This window comes from Trichomycterus rosablanca, chromosome 24 (assembly GCF_030014385.1).
Source record: "Trichomycterus rosablanca isolate fTriRos1 chromosome 24, fTriRos1.hap1, whole genome shotgun sequence".
Classification (NCBI taxonomy): domain Eukaryota; kingdom Metazoa; phylum Chordata; class Actinopteri; order Siluriformes; family Trichomycteridae; genus Trichomycterus; species Trichomycterus rosablanca.
Window position 1 is genome coordinate 2,629,844 of NC_086011.1, and position 22,182 is coordinate 2,652,025.

General features: G+C 41.9%; 2 protein-coding genes across 2 annotated transcripts; one reads left to right on the forward strand and one right to left on the reverse strand.

Moving 5' to 3' along the window:
• Nucleotides 1-780: 780 nt before the first annotated feature.
• sec13 (SEC13 homolog, nuclear pore and COPII coat complex component) lies at nt 781-8,418 on the reverse strand. The gene is made up of 9 exons (XM_062986873.1): nt 8,305-8,418; nt 7,371-7,415; nt 7,168-7,283; nt 6,478-6,629; nt 5,764-5,897; nt 5,438-5,571; nt 5,219-5,339; nt 4,830-4,976; nt 781-1,263 (listed from the first exon to the last, which is right to left on the reverse strand). The coding sequence occupies exons 1-9, from the start codon at nt 8,305-8,307 to the stop codon at nt 1,153-1,155; spliced, it is 963 nt and encodes a 320-aa protein (XP_062842943.1). The 5' UTR covers nt 8,308-8,418; the 3' UTR covers nt 781-1,152.
• Nucleotides 8,419-10,075: 1,657 nt separating this feature from the next.
• Nucleotides 10,076-21,415, forward strand: cand2 (cullin-associated and neddylation-dissociated 2 (putative)). Its single transcript, XM_062986964.1, has 15 exons — nt 10,076-10,302; nt 11,597-11,740; nt 12,482-12,636; nt 13,200-13,323; nt 14,108-14,364; nt 14,964-15,069; nt 15,153-15,298; nt 16,212-16,498; nt 16,671-16,812; nt 17,521-19,023; nt 19,178-19,273; nt 19,369-19,538; nt 20,395-20,559; nt 20,790-20,897; nt 21,058-21,415. The coding sequence occupies exons 1-15, from the start codon at nt 10,235-10,237 to the stop codon at nt 21,280-21,282; spliced, it is 3,696 nt and encodes a 1,231-aa protein (XP_062843034.1). The 5' UTR covers nt 10,076-10,234; the 3' UTR covers nt 21,283-21,415.
• Nucleotides 21,416-22,182: the final 767 nt, after the last annotated feature.

The window sequence follows — 22,182 nt, forward strand, 5'->3', positions numbered from 1 at the left end:
GGTGGTTTTTACTTTGACCAGCCTGTGGTCTCCAATTCTCCTAAAATGATTTAATAATAATAATAATAATAATAAAGCATGTTTTGTAAGGTTTATAGAGGGCGACACGGTGGCTCAGTGGGTAGCACTGTCACCTCACAGCAAGAAGTTCCTTCTCCCCGTGTCTGTGGGTTTCCTCTGGAAGCTCCGGTTTCCTCCCACAGCCCAGACACGTGCAAGTAAGGTGAACTGGAGATACAAAATAGTTTATGACTGTTTGATATTAAACTTCTGACTGTTTGTCACGAATGTAACCAAAGTGTGCAAAACATGACATTAAATCCTAATAAATAAATAAATAAGGTTTATGATGATGTAACTAAAGCTTTTGATGGTTTACGTCTATTGGGACTCACTCTGGAGAGGTCAGAGGGTAACGATGATTAGAATCTGGACATCTACACTTTGTAGGGCCCTCAGAGTTAACAATATTTATTTATTAGGATTTTAACGTCATGTTTTACACACTGGTTACATTCATGACAGGACAGGTAGTTACTGCTTAGACAAGATTCATCAGTTCAAGTCAGACAATTTTGTATCTCCAGTTTAACTTACTTGCATGTCTTTGGACAGTGGGAGGAAACCCACATGGGGAGAACATGCAAACTTTACACAGAAAGGACCCAGACCGCCACACCTGGGGATCGAACTCAGGACCTTCTTGCTGTGAGGCGACAGTGCTACCCACCGAGCCACCCCTATAAACCTTAATTTTACCCGATCAAGTAAATCCCGGAGTTCTCAATTCTTATAAAAATTTATTTTTAGTGGCAATTAAACAAATCAAAATGACATCATCTTCATCTACACTGAAGACATTAAATATAAGACCAGGCTTCGATGCTTCTTATATTACAGGAAAATCAACAACAGTTTTTAACCAAATATCATCGATATCATCATCAAGCCATAAACAATCCGTCATGGACACTTTATTTATTAAAAGTAAAATCTTTTGGCAGGAAACTATAAAAACTGTTTCATTTTTCTGCTTTTTCGACTCCTGCAGCTGCGTGGATTTGGTGGAATTTCAGAAAGTGATGGATTATTGGTCTAAGAACGTCTCTGAGGTTTAAGTTAAGCTCCTCGGTCTCTGAGCAGGGTTCTTCATCACTGCTCGTTCTGCTGACCCTCGGCGATGGAGGACACCGCGCCCTGGCCTTTATTCACGTCGCTGATGCAGGCCCACTGTCCGTCCACAGACTCCTTCCACAGAGTCACCTGAGAACGCAGAACCATGATTGAATTATGCTGCATTATTAAAGACACTTTTTGCATCACTTTTGACACACTGATTTTATTTCCACAATGACATCATGAGTGCAGCAAAGGTTTGTTTGTTCGTTGTTAAACACCATGTTTACACATTGGTCATTCTCATGGCAAGATGGGTACCTAGATTTTGTACAGGTTATTTATTTAGGTTCTTTGTCTAGTGTCCTTTCTGTGTTTTGGTTTTCTAAAACAATTTCAACAATTGTATGTTATTGCAAGTCTTTGTCATTCTATGTTATATTATGTGCATTTTGTCAATAAATGTTCAATGGTTATTTGTGTATTACAGTGGTCACATATCGGTGGACGCTCTTCCTTCACCAGGGTCCAGCAAAGGCGTTTTTTTACTTTGGCCAGCCTGTGGTCTCTAATTCTTCCAAAATAATGTAATAATAATAAGAAAAGGACCCGGACCGCCCCACCTGAGGATCGAACCCAGGATCTTCTTGCTGTGAGGAGACATTGCTACCTACCGTGCCGCCCTCCCTTTTTGTGTAAAAAAAACTGAAATGAAATCAATCCCACCTTAAATAAATAAATGAATAATACAGATAAAGAAAGTCTCCTCACATAATACATTTGGCTGGAAAATTCCGAACCTGGCAACCCTGTAGTGACGTCAACCAGGCGAGGTGAATAATGTCAGCGCGCTCTGCTGTTTAAAGTGAATATCGATTCTTTATACATGTGAACTGATGTGAATCGTTACACATGTGAATCGATTTTTAACTGTCTTGTGGTGCATCGTTACATCCCTAGTTTATAGTGATGTAACTTTGAAGCTTTTGATGGTCTACTACGGCCATTGGGACTCACTCTGGAGTCAGGGGGTAATGACCATTAGATTCTGTACTACTAAACTCTGTAGGGTCACTCAGACGCACTCAGCATTTAGCAGACGCCTTTATCCAAAGCGACGTACACTACTGTGGCAGTATACCGTCCAAGCTATTGTGGGTTGAGCCTTGCTCAAGGGCCCAACAGTGACAACCTGGCAGTAGTGGGGCTTGAACCAGCGACCTTTTGATTACCAGTCCAGGACCTTAACCACTAGGCTACAACTGTCCTTCCCTAGATGCCCCTACAGCCGTTACTAACACAAATACATCACCTATTGACTTCACTACAGCAGAATTTAAAGCTTTGTGAGCATTCCTCTCCTCAGGTTGGGAGAATTTCTCTCCCCCTCCTCTCGATTAGGCAGCCGTGCCAACATCTGTTGCTCTCGGGGAATTGGGCTTATGCTAATTACCAGTTGATGGTGTTCAAGATTAGCAACATCGGCTTAACGACATCAGCATATTTTGTGCGAAACAATGCACACAGACAAAAAAAAACAAGTCTTTACATAACAGACCATACAGGTCGTCTACATTCAACTATTGATTTAAACGGCATAAATCAGGTTCTGATTTATTTCAGCGGCGACGGCTTTTACGCTCCATTTGCAGATTTTAAATCAGTTGGAAAATGATTTGATTTACAAATTTATTTGCTAATGGTGCATTTTTTTAGAATTAAAGCTTCCACGAAGCGGATGGACCCTGAATAGTGACAAGGCGGGACCTCTCGCTGAAAGTGCAGGGCCATTTGCAAACCCTCTGGTTTGTTGGCATCATCTAGCTCGGTTAAACACAGGGTAACACACTTGGTTTTACTCCTACAGCTAAAAGTGGCAGAAAATTGAGGACGTTCGTTAATGCATGATGTCCGTTCGTCCTGCTGTTACATTTCTCTTCATTAGCCACTTTATGTCATGAGCGTCAACAACAAATACTGCAGTACATTTAGGCTGTGAAGGAATTTCAGTGGCCTGCACTGAGCCCAGACATCAGTAAAACTTCATATCGAAGCCAAGGACTGACCTCACAAATGCCTTTTTGACTTTAAGGCCACAAATGTCCACAGACACACTTCAAATCTGAAGTGGAAAACCGTCAAGAGTGGGGGCTGTTCTAGCTGCATTTACGTATCTTTATTAACTTCCTAGCAAATCAACAGTCACAAACGTCTGCTGTTAAGTACATCAGTGATTCCCTGTGATCTGGGGTCTGTGACATGGCGTTAGGGGTCTGTGTTTTTTTTTTAAAAGACAAACAGACATCTGACGTTAACGGATGTCCTCAATTTTCTTGCATTTAGGAGCTTTATGAGTAAAACCAAGTGTGTTACCCTGTGTTTAACCCGAGCTAGATGATGCCACCAAACCAGAAGGTTTGCGAATGGCCCTGCACTTTCAGCAAGACGTCCCAACTCATCACTATTCAGGGTCCATTCGCTTCGTGGAAGCTTTAATTCTGAAAAAAATGCACCATTAGTAAATACATTTGTAAATCAAATCATTTTCAAACTGATTTAGCAGTGACTTTATTAATAATAAAAAAAACCTGCTTTCACTCTGACTTGTTTATATTTTCAAAACAGAATAAGGAGAAAGAGGAGACATTGCTACCCGCTTAGCCACCGTGCCGCCCTCCCTTTTTGTGTAAAAAAAACTGAAATGAAATCAATCCCACCTTAAATAAATAAATGAATAATACAGATAAAGAAAGTCTCCTCACATAATACATTTGGCTGGAAAATTCCGAACCTGGCAACCCTGTAGTGACGTCAACCAGGCGAGGTGAATAGCGCCAGCGCCCTCTGCTGTTTAAAGTGAATATCGATTCTTTATACATGTGAACTGATGTGAATCGTTACACATGTTAATCGATTTTTAACTGTCTTGTGGTGCATCGTTACATCCCTAGTTTATAGTGATGTAACTTTGAAGCTTTTGATGGTCTACTACGGCCATTGGGACTCACTCTGGAGTCAGGGGGTAATGACCATTAGATTCTGTACTACTAAACTCTGTAGGGTAGCTTTATGAGTAAAACCAAGTGTGTTACCCTGTGTTTAACCCGAGCTAGATGATGCCACCAAACCAGAAGGTTTGCGAATGGCCCTGCACTTTCAGCAAGAGGTCCCAGCTCATCACTATTCAGGGTCCATTCGCTTCGTGGAAGCTTTAATTCTGAAAAAATGCACCCTTAGTAAATACATTTGTAAATCAAATCATTTTCAAACTGATTTAGCAGTGACTTTATTAATAATAAAAACAAACCTGCTTTCACTCTGACTTGTTTATATTTTCAAAACAGAATAAATGAGGCACCAGAAACAGTGCAAGCTCAGCGGCTAAGGCACTGGACTAGCAATCAGAAGCAGGTACAAAACCTACCACAGTAAAGTTGCCACTTGTGTTTAGTTGTTTGTTTTTATAAAGCCATGTTATCACATTTGTGATATTCATGAATGCATGAATCAGTGTTTAATGCTAGTTGTATTCGTCTTGTATTATATAAAAATATGTTTTCAGTCGTATATTATTAGGGAATTTAAGTCAGTCTTTGTAAGTCACTTTGTATAAGATTCGTCTCCTAAATGCTGTAAATGTAAACATATCAACATACGACACGACACGACACAACACAACCATCCACGCCGATGATGATAGCTGAGGCACCCACCTTGTTGTCTCCTCCAGACACGGCCAGGATGTTGCCAGTGATGGACCAGCTGACGTGCCACACCACATCGTTGAATTTGTGCAGGAGTTTAGCAGTCCACGAGTTTCCGGACGGGTCGTCGCACGTCCAGATGAACACTCGACCGTCCTGTGAGGGAAAAAATGATTTGGCTTAACAGCCTGTCAGGTGTAATAACCTATGAAAAAACTTAAAGCTGAATTGGGTCGATGTGCCATCGTCTCCAGGTAACAACATCTGGAGTGGAACACACTGGGCAAAGCAATCCAATTAAGGAACGTGTGTCCTGTTTATACTGGTCTAATCAAACAGAGTGAAAACGACCTTTAAAAAACTGAGGTTAGGAAGGAAGGTGCTGTGAGACTGATCACCTGAGAGCAGCTGGCAATGGTGCTGGTGGGGAGACCAATAGATGGAGCCCAGCCTACATCTCTCACCCAATCACTGTGTGCCTCCAGCTTCTGGTCCTCCTTCCACTGGCCATCTTCTTCTCTGCAAAGAAATCAAGTACAGACAGCAGTCGTCAGCACAAATAGTGACCAGTGGTTGATGATTTTGTGTTAAACTGTTGGTGTTCAGTTCGTTCTTACTTCCACAGCTTGACCAGGTTATCACAGCCCCCAGAAACGAATCTCTTGACGTAGTTGGGTTTCTGACCCGTCGGCTGCTCTATGAGACTGCCCGGAACAACAGCGGGAGCCCAGCTCACTGCGTTACAGCCGATCTGTCATCGAGGAAACAGAGAAAGACCATTTACACCAGATCAGAACAATCATCTCAAACACTGCACAACAGGTGCAGCTATAAATCTGTTTTGTTTATTTGGTTTTTCTAACGCTTTGTTTACGCAGCTTTAAATTAGATAGATTAAAAGACAGGCTGGCTTTTCTAAACTATATTTACAGTAAATACTCACCGTGTGCGCGTTATTTATCTTCTTAATGTCCCACTGTCCATCACCGGTGTAGGTCAGGATTGAGATTGCACCATCGGAGCTTCCGCAGGCCAGAATTAAACCGAAGTCATAGGGTCCCCAACAAATAGAGTTCACTACGAGAGACCGGAAATGCACGACGTCATTCAACAAAATGCACCAGCGCATTAGGAAAACTGAGGTGGTCTATTAGTAAAGCCACCACCACTGAGGATGCGGGTTTGAATCGCAGTGGTGCTGCTGGACAAAAAAAAGAAAATTCTGATGAGTCTAATTTTGACCCAACATCTTGTCATCTACTGGTTAGAGAGAGACATCGAGAAGCCTACGGGCACAGTGACAAGCACCCACTGTGAAATTTGGTGGAGGATGCATAAATTAATCTGTGTATTATAAAATCATGTCCCACTGCCAATCACCCATGTAGGTGAGAATTGAGATTGCACCATCAGAGCTTTTGAATCACTAGGGTGAAGCAGTGGTCAGTAACACTACATTCCAGAGGTGCTATTGGCCTGCTGGGTGTCTACACAGACATGATTGGGTATGTCAGAGACAGGGGGTGGTTAAAGCTCTGTGATGGACTGGCTTCCTGCAGGCAGTGTTTCCCAGTGGAACCAGACCCACTGCAACCAGGACCAGGATAAAGCAGTTAATGAAAATAGAATAAAAGTCCCTAAACGAACTAGTGAGTACCTGAAGAGTTGTGTCCCGTGTATTTGTACATTTTATCCCATGTGCCGTTTTCTTCTCTCCAGATGATGACTTTTCTGTCGTAGGAGCAAGAGGCCAGGATGTTACCGTAGGTGGGGTGTGCCCAGGCCACCTGCCAAACTGGACCTTCGTGTCTGCAGAGAATCAAGCCGGAGCATTAAAATCACCCAAGACTTTATTTAAAGACTAAAATCTCGCCAATATTTCATAAACGGCTTGATGTCGCAATCTGATTCAGTGAAAAAAAGTTATACTGTAAAACCCTAATTACAAAATCAAGATTTCACAGTTACGATCATAAGGTGGTGAGAGCACGACAGATCCACACCATGTGTACAGTTAAAGTTAACATACATCAACAGGAGTCATATAAGTACTGCCTGAATGCACAAGCTACACAAGCTACAAATATATAACATATAACAAGTAAATCTAAAACAGAATGGTATCCTTCTCTCCTATCCTTGTTCTCATTCATTTTCAAGCTGCTTAGTCAGATTTTATGCTCTAAACCATTTTTGCTTCAAAAGATCCTAAATAAATAACACATAATCAGTGTTAAGCTCTTTAGTCTGGCTGCACACATCCTACATTTTCAAATCAGTAACTTATAACTCAGAACCTCTCATGACCCAACCGATTCCACACAGAGTCATTATTAAGACTTCTCACCCCCGCAGATCAGCCACAAGAATCTGTCCACCGTTCTTCACATCGAAGATCTTGACAGAGCGATCAGAGGAGCAGGTCGCCAGCCTGGTGCCATAATAATCCATCTGGGCGTCATGCTAAATAAGAGATGATTACAAAATAAGAAGCTGCACGAATTAATAAAACGAAGGGCGAGCAGTTAATGAGACACCAGAGATACTTACAATCATGTCCTCATGTGAGGTATCCACGGTGTTGATGACCGACACCTGAAAGAAAAGTGTGATATGAATAAACATGGTAGCTTTTACATGACTTTAGAGTTCATATACAGTATATGTACACCGATCAGCCATAACATTAAAACCACCTCCTTGTTTCTACACTCACTGTCCATTTTATCAGCTCCCCTTACCATATAGAAGCATTTTGTAGTTCTACAATTACTGACTGTAGTCCATCTGTTTCTCTGCATGCTTTGTTAGCCCCTTTCATGCTGTTCTTCAATGGTCAGGACCCCCACAGGACCACCACAGAGCAGGTATTATTTAGGTGGTGGATCATTCTCAGCACTGCAGTGACACTGACATGGTGGTGGTGTGTTAGTGTGTGTTGTGCTGGTATGAGTGGATCAGACACAGCAGCGCTGCTGGAGTTTTTAAATACCGTGTCCACTCACTGTCCACTCTATTACACACTCCTACCTAGTTGATCCACCTTGTAGATGTAAAGTCAGAGACGATCGCTCAACTATTGCTGCTGTTTGAGTCGGTCATCTTCTAGACCTTCATCAGTGGTCACAAAGCATACAGAGAAACAGATGGACTACAGTCAGTAATTGTAGAACTACAAAGTGCTTCTATATGGTAAGTGGAGCTGATAAAATGGACAGTGAGTGTAGAAACAAGGAGGTGGTTTTAATGTTATGGCTGATCAGTGTATACAGGTATGCTCAGTATATATACACGTATATACAATATATATATATTTATAAATTCATTACCAATTAAATAATCTATAAATAAATAATTGTTATGTATGAAATAAACGATGCGAGTTTAATAACAATAATCACTGCATGCTAATGTTAGCTAAACAGCAGTAGGCTAGTTTCTAGTTTCTCAACGACCACACAGTAGTTATTAAAGTTGTACTCACCATATTTAAAAGTAAAGTTTCTAATAAGAATTAAATTAATAAACGTATTTACGGTTATTTATACTCGGTTCGTTCTGATCGAACCGCTCTGTGTTTTCGACGTGGCAACCAGTAATGTGGACCTTTAACTTCCGGTCACGGCTGGTAAAGCATTTCAAAACAAAAGTCCCAAATAAAAGTACACGCAAACCTTACATTACATTTTCATCAACCGCTTTATCCTGATCAGGGTCGCGGCGTTTTGCGTGTTTTTTTACATCAGTAAACAGTCGGTGCAAGAATGCAACACCCGGAAAAGGGCACGTCCGTATTTTGGGTGGCATCCTAAACCCGATAAAAAAAACAACCAAAATAAAAGTAAAGTAAATTATATTAAAAAGATAAAATGTGTTTCTTGTTTAGTATAGACCCGAAACTAATCTTCCTTACTGGTATAAATACAATCAATTAATTCCAATCATTACACGCGTAAAGTAAAAAAAAAAAAAAAATGTTAAAAAAAATCCAAAAGTTTGAAAGAAAAAAAGCAACTCAAACAGCAACTCTCACCTATAAATACAATCTGACACAAAAGATTCACATACCTGGCAGCCAAATTCCTAATTAGTTTATCTTCTAGGTTAAATAAAACAGCATCCTCTAATATTAACAAACCTAAAGCATTTTGTTGTAAATGATACTTTCTAAGAATTCCAGGGTTGGGGGTTAGAAGGTCCTGGGTTCGATCCCCAGGTGGGGCGGTCCGGGTCCTTTCTGTGTAGAGTTTGCATGTTCTCACCATGTCTGTGTGGGTTTCCTCCGGGTGCTCCGGTTTCCTCCCACAGCACAAAGACGTGCAAGTGAGGTGAACTGGAGATACAAAATCATCCATAACTGTGTTTGATATAACCTCGTGTGAACTGATGAATCTTGTGTAATGAGTAACTACTGTAACTGTCATGAATGTAACCAAAGTGTAAAACATGACGTTAAAATACTAATAAATAAACAAATCTAAGAATTTACTGAGTGTAACATACTGGGAAATATTTTGCACACAGAACAAAATATTTTACACACTATATTTTATACATAATCTTAGCATATTAGGTGGGTGGTCCTAATGCTTTGAGTTTTAAATTTGTTTACACAGAAGCAAAATAATAACATTGATAAAATAATTACAAAGTAAAAACTAAAAAAGTCACATTAAAGAAACAAATAGCAATAATATGTTTATTATTGCGGCGGTTATGCACTTACCTTTGAACTATGACAGGAAAACGTATTGAAAATGATCAAAAAAAGGTTTTAAGCAATGTCTAGGACTCCATCGATCCACAGTGAGAGCTATGAACTCCCAACAGGAACCATTTCAAATGTAGTAAATGTTTACAATTGTGGCCAACATGCAAACAAATTTCCGAAAAAAAAAAAAAATTGGAGTTTTTAGAAAGTGTCATTTTACCTGAGATCCTTTTGATCCTTGATTTTTGATGGGTACTTGGGTGGTGCAGCGTTATTACACCAGCGGTATTACACCAGCCCTCTACCACTGGGATCTAGTGCTGCTATTGGCTGGTTGGGCATCAGAGTGGGGTGAACAAGGCTCAGTGATGGACTGGCACTCCATTGACATCAGACCCACTGCAAGCCTGACCAGGATGAAGCCTGATCAGGGTAAAACATGAAAATGAAATGATTTGTGCTTGAGGAAGACTCTGGCAGCATGTAGGCAGCCTGTGTAGTTTGCAGTCGGTGGCTTTGAATGCAGCCATTTATTTTGACCCTATTAATAACTGTCTCTGAGATCATGTTACCCAGTACAGACCACAGACAGACGCTTCAATCACCTGTTATGCTCTTAGTCAGCCAAACATTTAACTTTTTTATTTAAACACAGACAGGCCGACTGATTTCTGAGGTTTGTGCTAAAATCTGAGGAGCCAGAATGTCAAATGTCACCTATCACATTTCCAACCTGTTGGAAAAAATGACTTCGACTGACAAAGACTTTCGGTAAGAGCGCCTGCGCTGAGCCGCATGACTAATATTAGCCTGTAAAAATAGAATATTAATGAAATGCCCTGCAGTTCTTCACATCGTATTATCTTTTTACACTGCAATCATCACAGTTTATATGGAAACAACATGAAGGAATCATCTGACTGACTAAATGTTATGCTTTTTATATTTATTCTAGATGCACAGGTCAGTATTGCAAAGTTCAAGTGCAACTGTGTCATAAGACTGAAAAAAAACCCTAAAACACAGTTTAACAGTTGCTTATGCTGGTGTCTTTACATTTCTTTAACCAGTCACATTATAGATCCTTCCCTAAAGCAAACATGGCAGACTCACTAAGCTGCTAATACCTGTAGATAATATCTACAATGATCTTTTCCTTTAGATAATAAAAAACAGACAAGCCAGGGAATTTAAAGGACACTGAGACTCAAAATGACACTTAAACAACACAAATGTGCACTTCTGGCGCTGCTGCATGTTTCTTCAGCCGTAGCCCCAGCACCCAAGGCGAATCAAGCTCGCTCAGTTGTTCCAGCAGCTTTAAATGAATAATTAATGGTTTTTGAATTAGATCTGAGCATCTGGACAAATTTCCAATGACAACTTAAGTCCCTCCACCTTTTAATTTGGTAATAGACCACTGTTCCACGGATTTTTAAGTTAAGTTAAACTAGCCCTATTTGTATGAGCGCAGAGAGCTGACTAAATTACACTTTAACAGTACAAAATGTACAAAAATTTCCTCCCAATCTAATTGTTGCCTGTTCCCCTGTGTCAATTCTTCTTGCCACTCATACCTCCCAACGCACAGGTAAGGAGGGCTGAGACTATCCTGTGCCCCCACGGACAATCACGTAGTCGCATGGTACATTACAGACAACTATCATCTGCGTATGGAGAGACAAGCTTTATACCCTGTGAACACACCACCACTAGTGCAGGCTCCTGGACCAGGCAGCAGACGTCACAATTGCACATCGGCAGTAAAACATTCATTCTAATCCTCCCACAGGCACAGCCGACCTGGTCAATAGCGCCACCTGAATGGCCAGTGATGTATGCTGTATACTGGGACAATTTATTGACAAGCGTTATAGCTAGATGGTGTTAAATCAACCTGATTTATATAACCATAACCGTTATTAATATCTATGTACGCTTACATTCTAACAAGAGCAAAGACTGAGACATTTCTGAACGAATCAAGTGTACCAGCATATCAACATATCAAATCAGAGCTTTTAAAACAAGTGAGAATTTTTTATTATTATTTTCTATTCTTTAGGTTTATGGCCACCAACGATCTAATGATGGAACTACAGAAGGATTCGATAAAACTGGATGAAGACAGTGAAAGAAAAGTGGTCAGCATGCTTCTGAAACTTCTAGAGGACAAAAACGGAGAAGTTCAGAACCTAGCTGTGAAATGGTGAGTACCTTAAAATGTTTAATAATCAGCATGAACACATAATTTAAAGATTGATATTTAATCAGGTCTGTTCTGTTTCTGTGACTGAATGATTGGAACACATATTTCTTTGTGTTTAGAATTATGCAGTGGTGCAGAAAGTTCTATATTGTTCTTTAACTTTGTCACATGACCTCCTCATTTCTTGATATTGGTTATGATTGACCAAAGCTGTGACTTCTCTGTGGTCATATAACTGTAACTGTACCCAGTTAAAAAATAGATAGAACAGCAGTCTAATGCCAGTCAGGGAGGCTGAGAAGCAATTTGTCTGGAACATACATGACAGACACTATCCACTATCCAGGCTTAATATCTTCTTTATGTGCTCTTTTGGAGCTGCTGCTTGTTTCTTCAGCCGTACCCTCAGCACCCAAGGCAAATCAAGCTCACTCAATTGTTCCAGCTGCTTTTAATGAATAATTAATGATTTTTTAATTACATCTGAGCATCTGGACAAAATTCCAGTGACAACTTAAGTCCCTCCACCTTTTAATTTGGTAATAGACCACTGTTTCATGTACTTTCAAGTTCAGTTAAACTAGCCCTATTTGTATGAGCACAGAGAAGTGACTAGCTATAGTCAATCATAATTATATTGATCCAACTCCAAATCATGAAATCCCAAGCCGACACGTATGTAATTGTAATGTGGATGGTTATGAATGATGACTATAATATTATGTAATATGATCTGTGCAGTCTGGGTCCACTTGTAAGCAAGGTGAAGGAATACCAGGTGGAGACGATGGTGGACACGCTGTGCTCAAACATGGTGTCGGACAAAGAGCAGCTACGTGACATCTCCAGCATGGGGCTGAAGACTGTAATCGCAGAGCTTCCACCACCATCTGCAGGTGAATTATTACAGCATATTGTAACAATAGAGGGGGCGTTTCATCGTCTTTTCTTGACCCAAAGGTAGCTGAGATATGCCTCTTCATACACTTGTGATTGGCTGTCTAAAAGGGAGTGGGCAAGGCATCGTGATTAATTGGTATCCTGTCCAGGCTGTGGTACTGCATTGCTCCCAGGGATTCTGGGAAAGCCGGACCCACCACGACCCACCCAACCTGCTTTCAGTCAGACACACTTCAAAAAATCCAAAACCTTGGGAGCATTTGTAGCTTGGTGGTTAAGGAACAAGACAAGTGATCGAAAAGTCACCGGTTCAAGCCCCACCACTGCCAGGTTGCCACTTTTGGACCCTGAGCAAGGCCCTTAACCCTCAATTGCTAAGATAGTATACTGTCACAGTACTGTAAGTCGCTTTGGATAAAAGGGTCTGCTAAATACAGACTGAATGTAAATGACTGAATGATGAAATAGGCGTGTCTACATCATTTTAGCCATATAGCACATTACTGGTAGTCGTACTGTTTTTTATGCTAAACATTTTTGTACCTGTTCACCTGTGTAGGTTCAGGTCTGACCGCTAACGTCTGTAGAAAGATCGCGGCTCAGTTGATCAGCGCCATGGCTAAACAGGATGACGTGTCAGTGCAACTGGAAGCTCTGGATATTCTTTCCGATATGCTGGGAAGGTATAACATTTCTTACCGGAGAAACTCTCTCCTGAATCATCTCAGGACATCATCTAGATGGTGATTCTGCAGAAGCTTCTGATTATCAGATCCAGAATTAACATCCACAAGGTTATTGTGGTCACGCTCAGGTCTGCATCCAGTTCCAGGAACACTGGGTACAGGACAGGGAGCTTGATCCTAGCTTTAATCTTCAGTGTCTGTGGAGTTTTCTTGGTGCCTTGGTGCCGTGTTAGAGGCGTCCCAGGACAGGCAATGGAAGAACCATGACTGATGCACCTCATACTATGAAGTCATTCCAGTAAAACACCCACTACCATGTTATTACCATGTTAGTGTCATTGCAAGGCTCTTGGGTGTGCAGCAGTCTGTTATGCTAGCCCATGACCATTGAGATCCGAGGTTGAATCTCAGCAAAGCTATCAGTCAGCCAGTAGACCACACAGACATGACTGGTGGAACAGGACCTTCCGCTACCCTGACCAGGATAAAGTAAATAGTGTCACTGCAGCTTTGAGAATGTTCCACCATCCCATCCAAAGATCTTCTGGTCCCCTTTAGGGCTTCTTTAGGTGTCCCTTTCAAGGGGGGTGTGTACAATGCAACAAATGTGCTACAGTCAGTAATTGTTTACCCACAATGTTTCATCTGTATGACTGTATGGTAGCTGTAGCTTATAAAACAATCAGTGAATAAACACACTAGATAGATAGATATATAGTTCCTAATAAAGTGCTTGGTGAGTGTTTGTGATCAATATTAACAGAATGTTCTATCTCTGTAGGCTGAGCAGCACACTGGTCAGCTTTCACCAGTCCATTCTGACCAGTCTTCTACCCCAACTGACCAGTCCTCGTATGGCGGTTAGAAAACGTGCCATCATGGCGCTCGGTCACCTGGTGCCCAGCTGCAGTCCTGCCATCTTCACCCAGCTCTCTCAGCACGTCATCGGGGAACTGACCCGAGGATCACCCGCTGCTAACACACGTACCTACATCCAGTGCCTGACCACCATCAGCCGGCACGGTGGGCACCGAGTCGGTGAGATCCTGCTTCGGTTTTATGGTTATTTCAAGAGCTTACACACACTCGTAAGAGAAGTGTGTGTCATTTTTATGTATGTTTGTTTTTTCTGTGCCTGAGTGATTGGACTCACCCACACTCGGTGCCAATTTAAAGTAGCCAGTCCACATTTTTACATGTTTTGAGAAGTGAAAATGAACTAGAGGAGGAACCTGGAGGAAACCCACAGACCCACACCAGGACCTTAGAACTGTGTGGCACCCAGACTGCCTGCTGTACCACTTAAATAAAATACAAATAAATCCAAGTGGGTGGCACAGATGCAAAAGCGTCTGCTAAATGCCGAAAATGTAAATGTAAATGTGTCCTCTGTCTGTGTGGGTTTCCTCCAGGTGCTCCGGTTTTCTTCCACAAGTCCAAAGACATGCGGTCAGTCTAATTGGAGGTACTAGAAATTGTCCTAAGTATAATTGTGTGTGCTCTGTGATGAACTTGCGACCTGTCTGGGGTGTTTCCTGCCTTTTACCCAAATAATCGAACCCACTGCAACCCTGACCAGGTTAAAGCAGTGGTTAAACAGACTATGAATGAAGGTACCAGTTGAATGTGTTCCTCAGGTGAGCACCTGGAGAAGATCATCCCAACGCTGGTAAAGTTCTGTAACGTGGACGATGATGAGTTAAGAGAGAACTGCTTTCAGGCGTTTGAAGCTTTCGTTCGTAGGTAAATGTTTTAAATCTAAACGTCTCGATTTTAATGATCAGGTGTCGTATTAAAATGTAAACTTTCTGTTATTTTTTTGGAAGGTGTCCTAAGGAAATATCGCCTCACATCCCTACAGTGATTAAAATGTGCCTGAAGTACATCACCTACGACCCGAACTACAACTACCAAGCAGAAGACGACCAGGAGGACGCCATGGACATTGAAAATGGAGAGGATCAGGACCAGGGTTCATTATTTTTTTCTAAATTCCTTGGAAATTAGGGCTTGTTCACTGTCGATACTTTAACTTATGGCCTAAAGCAGAGGTCCCAAACCACCGGGCCGCACAGTGGGTACGTGGGTCATTTATTACCGGGCCGCACAGAAAGAATAAATAATTAGAGACGCTACATCAGCAATGAAAACACTGCTTCCATTGCCAACACACGGGTGTTTATCATCTCATATCACCCTCAGGTGGAAGCAGGGTCTCGTTGCAGCGAAAAAAGCTCATTTGTGAACAGTATAGTTGTTCTATTTTAAGTCCCTCCGCCCCCGCCGATCTGTGAAATTATATTTTATATGAAACCGGTCCGTGGTGCAAAAAAGATTGGGAAGTGCTGACCTAAAGCACAGTGGTCTAATGCACCAGCCTTCCACCATACAGAGCTTGAGCTCTGGAGTTTGAATCTCAGACATGCTATCAACCAGGCTGGGCGCAACTGGCCGTGCCTGAGGGAGGGAGGTCGACTGGGTTTCCTTGCCGCTGCAAAACTGACTTTGGATTTTGAAGAATCAGATTTTTTTAAATGGAATTTAAAAACCTGTGGCATTGTTTGGGGGTTGGTGTCCCTTTGCTGTCATAACAGCTCTTACTCCTCTGAAAGGCTTTCCACTAGAGATCTCTAGATACTTGTATAACACATGGTGATTATTTTGCATAGTGATCTTGTGGGTGGCTGCTTGGCCTGCCACTTCATTGCTGAGCTGTTGTTGCTCCTAGACCTTTTGTGGTTTGCAATTACAGATTCAGTCGGGTAAATTAAGGAATGTATTCTCTAACAGTGCCATGTAAATCATGACTAAATAATTAAACAGACTGTAGTGGTGTCCATATATATATATATATGCACAATACGAGTAACTTTCTCGTTCCACAGAGTCGGATGACGAATACAGCGACGATGACGACATGAGCTGGAAGGTAAGGCGCTCGTCTGTGAAGTGTCTAGAGGCGGTGATCAGTACCCGGAGAGACCTGCTGGTGGAGCTCTATGGGTCCGTGTGCCCATCTTTAGTGGGACGCTTCAAAGAACGCGAGGAGAACGTCAGATCAGACATTTTCTTGGCTTTTGTGGCATTACTGCGGCAAACTAAACCGCCTCATGGGGCCGCATTAGATACTGGAGCTAAAGAGGACCCTGCAGTTACCCTCCTGAAGAAACAGGTATTAGAGTGTGATAGAAATAAGCATGAAGTCATTAAGAATAAAGATGATTGTACACCAATCCTTGTTGCTGCTCCTTGGTTTGATCCAGAATGGTAGCTGGTCTAAAGACATTGAGAACCACTGCTGTAAATACTTCACTTCTCAAACCAGACGTTCCTTGCATTCGCAGGTCCCCACAGTAATCAAGGCCTTGCACAAACAGCTGAAAGAGAAAAGCATGAAGTCCAGACAAGGCTGTTTCAATATACTGACGGAAATGGCTATTGTGCTTCCTGGGGCATTGGGGGAGCACATTCCTGCCCTCATTCCTGGTAAGTTCTCTGTCCAATTTAGTCTATTATAATGATCCACTGTTTCATCATCTGACTATAAGATTGTTGGCTATCCCGTATGAATAAGTTGTACCCATTTAGTCATTGAGCATGTATGATGTTAGGCACCAATGTTGGACAAGTAGGCCTGGCTGGTGATCAAATCTTCAATACAGGTCAGGGCTAGAGGTTGCCAAAAAGTCAGAAGCATAAAATATATGATATACAATTGCTGTTATACACCTGTTTGCATTGGGTGTGGCTAAAACACCTAAACTCAATCATTTAAGGGCTTCAGTCAATGGCAGGGCATAAAGAAATACTGTATTTTTTTTGTTATGAGAGTTTCAATTATTTATTTATTTATTTGGCACGTGTTTTATCCAGAATGACTTACAGTTGAGGGGCTTGTTCAAGGGCACTGAGTATTAAACACACAACCTTTTGATGAGTAGTACCAAAACCAATGAGCGACCACTATTACCTTTCAAGCAGAGCAAATCGACCATCATGTTGTCTGACAGCTGAAGTCTTTGCACTGTGTTCAAGCGCCAATTGTTACAGAAAATCTGAGGAAATATTGAGGCAACAAAATAAAAACTGTGTTATTTAATGCTAGCTTGGTGTCAAGGCCCCAAAAGGTACCAATCTAAAATCTAAGTTTCTGTAATCATCTCTCCTTCATATAAATGTGTTCTTTTTCCACAGGCATTGTCTACTCCCTGACTGACAAGTCTACCTCTTCAAACATGAAGATCGATGCTCTCTCCTTTCTCCATGTCCTCTTGACAAGCCACACCCCAGAGATCTTTCACCCCCACATTAAGGTCATCCTGCCACCGGTGATTCACTGTGTTGAAGATCCTTTCTACAAAATCACATCTGAGGCCCTTCAGGTGACCCAGCAAATGGTCAAGATGATGCGGCCCTTAGATAGACCCTCGACCTTTGATGCAAAGCCTTATGTAAAAGATGTCTATGCTTGCACCTTGAAGAGGTTAAAGGCAGCAGACATCGACCAGGAGGTAAAGGAGCGGGCCATTTCCTGCATGGCGCACATTGTCAGTCACTTGGGTGACCAGTTGGGTGGAGACCTTCAGTCCACCTTGCAAATCTTCCTGGAAAGGCTGAAGAATGAAATTACCAGGCTCACAGCCGTGAAGGCTTTGTCCATAGTGGCAACATCTTCACTTAAAATAGACCTTAAATCAATCTTGACTGAAGGGATCCCGATTCTTGCATCGTTCTTACGAAAGAACCAGCGAGCCCTCAGGCTGAACACGCTAACAGCCCTGAACATAATCGTCACAAACTACAGCGACAGTTTCAAGCCTGCCATGATCGAGTCTGTGTTGAATGAGGTTCCTGCTTTAATTCAGGAAAGTGATATGCATGTATCTCAGGTGGCCATCATGCTTCTGACATGTATGAGCAAGGTTTGCCCAAACTCTTTATCAAAGATTGGAGGCACGGTCTTGCCTGAAGTGCTCCATCTGGTCCATTCTCCATTATTGCAAGGAGGGGCCCTCAGCTCCATTGTTGAGTTCCTTCAAGCCATCGTTTTGACCAGGAGCAGCAATACTGGGTACAGTGACCTTATGAAGTCTTTGACTAGTCCTTTCTATAAGGCTAAATCAGCCGAGTCTATGCCATTGCACAAACAATCCTATTACTCAGTGGCAAAATGTGTAGCGGCACTATCCTCTGTTTGTCCCAAGGAAGCTTCTGGAACCATCACTAACCTCATCCAGGAGGTGAAAAATCAGAAGACTTCAGAATCCATAAGGATCCTGTCATTCCTTTGCCTGGGAGAATTGGGGCGTTCAATGAACCTGGGAGCTCACAAGGAACTGAAGACAGTCATCATGAACGCCTTTAGTTCCCCTAATGAAGAGGTGAAGTCTGCAGCATCTAGTGCCCTGGGCAACATCTGCGTAGGAAATCTTGAAGACTACTTACCATTTCTGTTGAAGGAGATTGGTGGTCAGCCTAAGAGACAGTACCTGCTTCTTCATTCCCTTAAAGAAGTGATCAGTACTTTGCCAGCTACGAGTCTCAAGCCTCATGTGGAAAACATTTGGACTCTGCTGTTTAAGAACTGCGAGTGCCCAGAAGAGGGTACCCGTAATGTCGTGGCAGAGTGTCTGGGCAAACTGACACTGGTCAACCCAACGGATTTTCTGGCCAGGCTTAAGAAGCAGTTATCCACAGGTAATCTGCTTCAAGTTGCTTTAGGCAACATCTGGTAAGAGTTTATTTTAAGGGTGCTAACACAGGGCTAAAGTGGGCATATGAGATACTGTCCTGTAAGGGGTCCAGACTTCTAACATAGTTGATTGACTGTTTCTTGTTTTCTTGTTTTTAGGGTCCCCTCTTGCCCGCAGTACTGTAGTGACAGCCATAAAATTCACCATTGTAGACCACCCCACGTCCATCGATTCACTTCTTAAAGAATGCATAGGTAAGACCACTCCAGGTTTTGTGATAGTTCAGTTCCATTCAAAAACACAAGTACACATGACCTAGATGGGCTGGTTTTGTCACTTCCTTCACTAGGTGACTTCCTGAAGACCATTCAGGATGCAGACCTCAACGTGCGGCGTGTTGCCTTGGTGATGTTCAATTCGGCCGCCCACAACAAGCCTGGTCTGATCCGCGGTCTCCTGACCACCGTCCTTCCAAACCTGTACAAGGAAACCCAGATCAGGAAAGAGCTCATTCGAGAGGTAGCTAACACTGCATGCAGTAAATTTACTTCTATACTTTCATACGACTTTATAAGGTTTGTGAACTCTTTGGAATTACTTGAGTTTCTGCATCACTCATCAAATGCAGTCTGATTTTCCTAACAAGACCAGGTCTGCTGGATTTTCCTTTAAAAATATTTAAAGTCTGATTCCACTCTTGTTTAGGAAGCCGAAGAATGATCTGTTCATGTAAACCACGTGCTCATCTGAACTAATTTTAAAGGGCCTCAGAAGTAGAACTGGCTCGGTTTTTAAAGATCTGGATGTTCATAAGAAAGAATCTGGTACTACAGTATTACACCCTAACCTGGAAAAGGTGAAATTAATGCTATGTGACCAAATTCTCTTTGTTTACTGTCCAATAACCAAAAGCACTGCTCTTCAAAAACACTTTTGGGACAGGAAACTACTCCATGGAAAGATGAGAGAAAAAATTTAGATTTTGGCAGAAATACAGACTGGTATGCGGTGGAAAAAAAGGCAATTAGCACCAACCCCAACTGTAAAGCATAGTGTTTTGCTGCCTCAATGCTTGGACAGCTTTTAGCAGTCGATAAAAAAAGAATGAATGAATTACCAATTAATTAATCTACGCACAGACGATTGATTATGTCCGAGGAAACAGCCGAGGACCCACAGTTGATTGACGGCCTTTCCGGGGTGTGTTACTGCATTGCGCCCAGTGGTTCCAGGGAAATGAAATGAAATAAAGATCACATATTACTGATGAACGTAAAACTGTAGCTAATTCACAACCACTGCACCTGAGGATGAATGTAGAATACTTCTGAGGCATTTATTTAATGCAGGATTGGTATGTTCTTCACTCTTTCAGGTAGAGATGGGTCCCTTTAAGCACACAGTGGATGATGGGCTAGATGTGCGTAAAGCAGCTTTTGAATGCATGTACACACTGCTGGATAACTGTCTGGAATGCCTGGATATCTTTGAGTTCCTCAACCACGTGGAAGAAGGTTTAAAAGACCATTATGACATCAGGGTAAGTTAAAGATGCCCCACCCCACACCCCCGAGCACTTTCCCTTACCGAAGCTTTTACCAAAGTCATTTATTGTTTTTAAATAAACACATGTAGTGTTGGTACATGTAGGTAGTGTTGGTGCTGCACAGCTGTCATATGATGTATGGATCGTTCTTCCTTTATTCGTGTGGGGTTTCCTTTAGATATACTAGCTTCCTCCCACATTTCCCTTCATTTGGTTTTCCTCAGATGTTAACTTTTATCATGCTAGCAAGACTAGCCACTTTGTGTCCAGCTGCCGTGGTCCAGAGGTTAGATCGACTAGTGGAGCCCCTCAGAGCCACGTGTACTACAAAGGTAATGTTCCATTATTCAGTACACCGATATTAAACCTACTGATATTTACTTCAAGCGGGTCTAAAATCAAAAGAAATACTCCCCTTCTCCCACTGAATCCATCATACAGTCCATGCACATGTAGCATCTCTGTGACCACGACATTTATCTGAATGTTTAGGTAAAGGCCGGCTCGGTGAAACAAGAGTTTGAGAAGCAGGAGGAGCTGAGGCGTTCGGCTATGCGTGCAGTCGCTGCTCTATTATCCATCAGCGATGTGGAGAAAAGCCCCGTGATGGCCGACTTCGCCACCCAAATTAGAACCAACGCAGAGATGGCCGTGATCTTTGAAAGCGTTCAGGGAGAACCCATGTCGGGAGCTGTGGAGGCTATGGACACTAGTTAAGACTTTCACCTCAGTGTGCTCTACAATGCGTGTGATTTAGAATTACAGTGGACTTGTGAATAAGGATGTACTGATGTAGTTCTGATTATTTTAATATTAAACAAGAGTGAATTTGCACTATCAATTAACAAAACATCAAGTATTTTTTTCCCCCAGGAAATTTCTTGCTCAGCAGCTTCCAAGCCCAAGATGTAAGCTCTTATGACATTTGGACATTGATTCTAAACATCATATCAGCTGCTATGGCCATTATCATGGCTAAATAAAAGGTTTCATCTTAGACATTGACCCTTGTGCATTTTATAATGTGAGGGAAGCCTATTTTTTGGTGTTCCTTGGATCAAATCTGACCATTTGTTCAATTTCCTTCAGCTTAGGCAACAGACCATAAGAAAACTGTATGTACCTGCGACATTGTGACCTACAAGTACTTATAACTGGCCCTAAATATGACAATTGCAGAGCACGTGGTTGTTGCTTGATGTAATGGTTGGGAATCCAAGCAACCCCATTTATATGAGCACAGCACAGTTAAACCACATGATTTCAACCCCAAAATGAATCACGCAAGTTGCTGGATGTACAATTTAGATCAGACAGTGTGACATGTGGTCACTGCACAGAGTCAAATACTCACATACTTGCACTATTGGGCAAGAGCTACGTTACATAAAATAAACACCATCAGCTCAATCAACATCAACACAGTAAAATATGGCTGATTTCAAAGTTATTGTACAGTTCTAACTCTACATTATATTTACACTTATACTAGAACCCTTGAAGCATCATGATGCTGCGTAATTTAATAAGTTGTAAAGACGTAAATTATTTTTTAGTATAATAAATAACCCGAAGCTGCTACTGTTTAATTTCTCCTCTATTTCTTGGGTTCCACTA

Bases quoted from the DNA above. Each gene is read 5' to 3' on its own strand.
- sec13 (XM_062986873.1), bottom strand. The intron at 6,630-7,167 runs GTGAGAAGTCTT...GATTCTCTGCAG, and splicing joins CTTGTGGCTGATCTGCGGGG to ACACGAAGGTCCAGTTTGGC. The intron at 5,898-6,477 runs GTACTCACTAGT...GGTCTCTCGTAG, and splicing joins CACGGGACACAACTCTTCAG to TGAACTCTATTTGTTGGGGA.
- cand2 (XM_062986964.1), top strand. From the start codon at position 10,235: ATGTCAAATGTCACCTATCACATTTCCAACCTGTTGGAAAAAATGACT. The intron at 16,499-16,670 runs GTATTAGAGTGT...TTGCATTCGCAG, and splicing joins TTACCCTCCTGAAGAAACAG to GTCCCCACAGTAATCAAGGC. The intron at 16,813-17,520 runs GTAAGTTCTCTG...CTTTTTCCACAG, and splicing joins CATTCCTGCCCTCATTCCTG to GCATTGTCTACTCCCTGACT.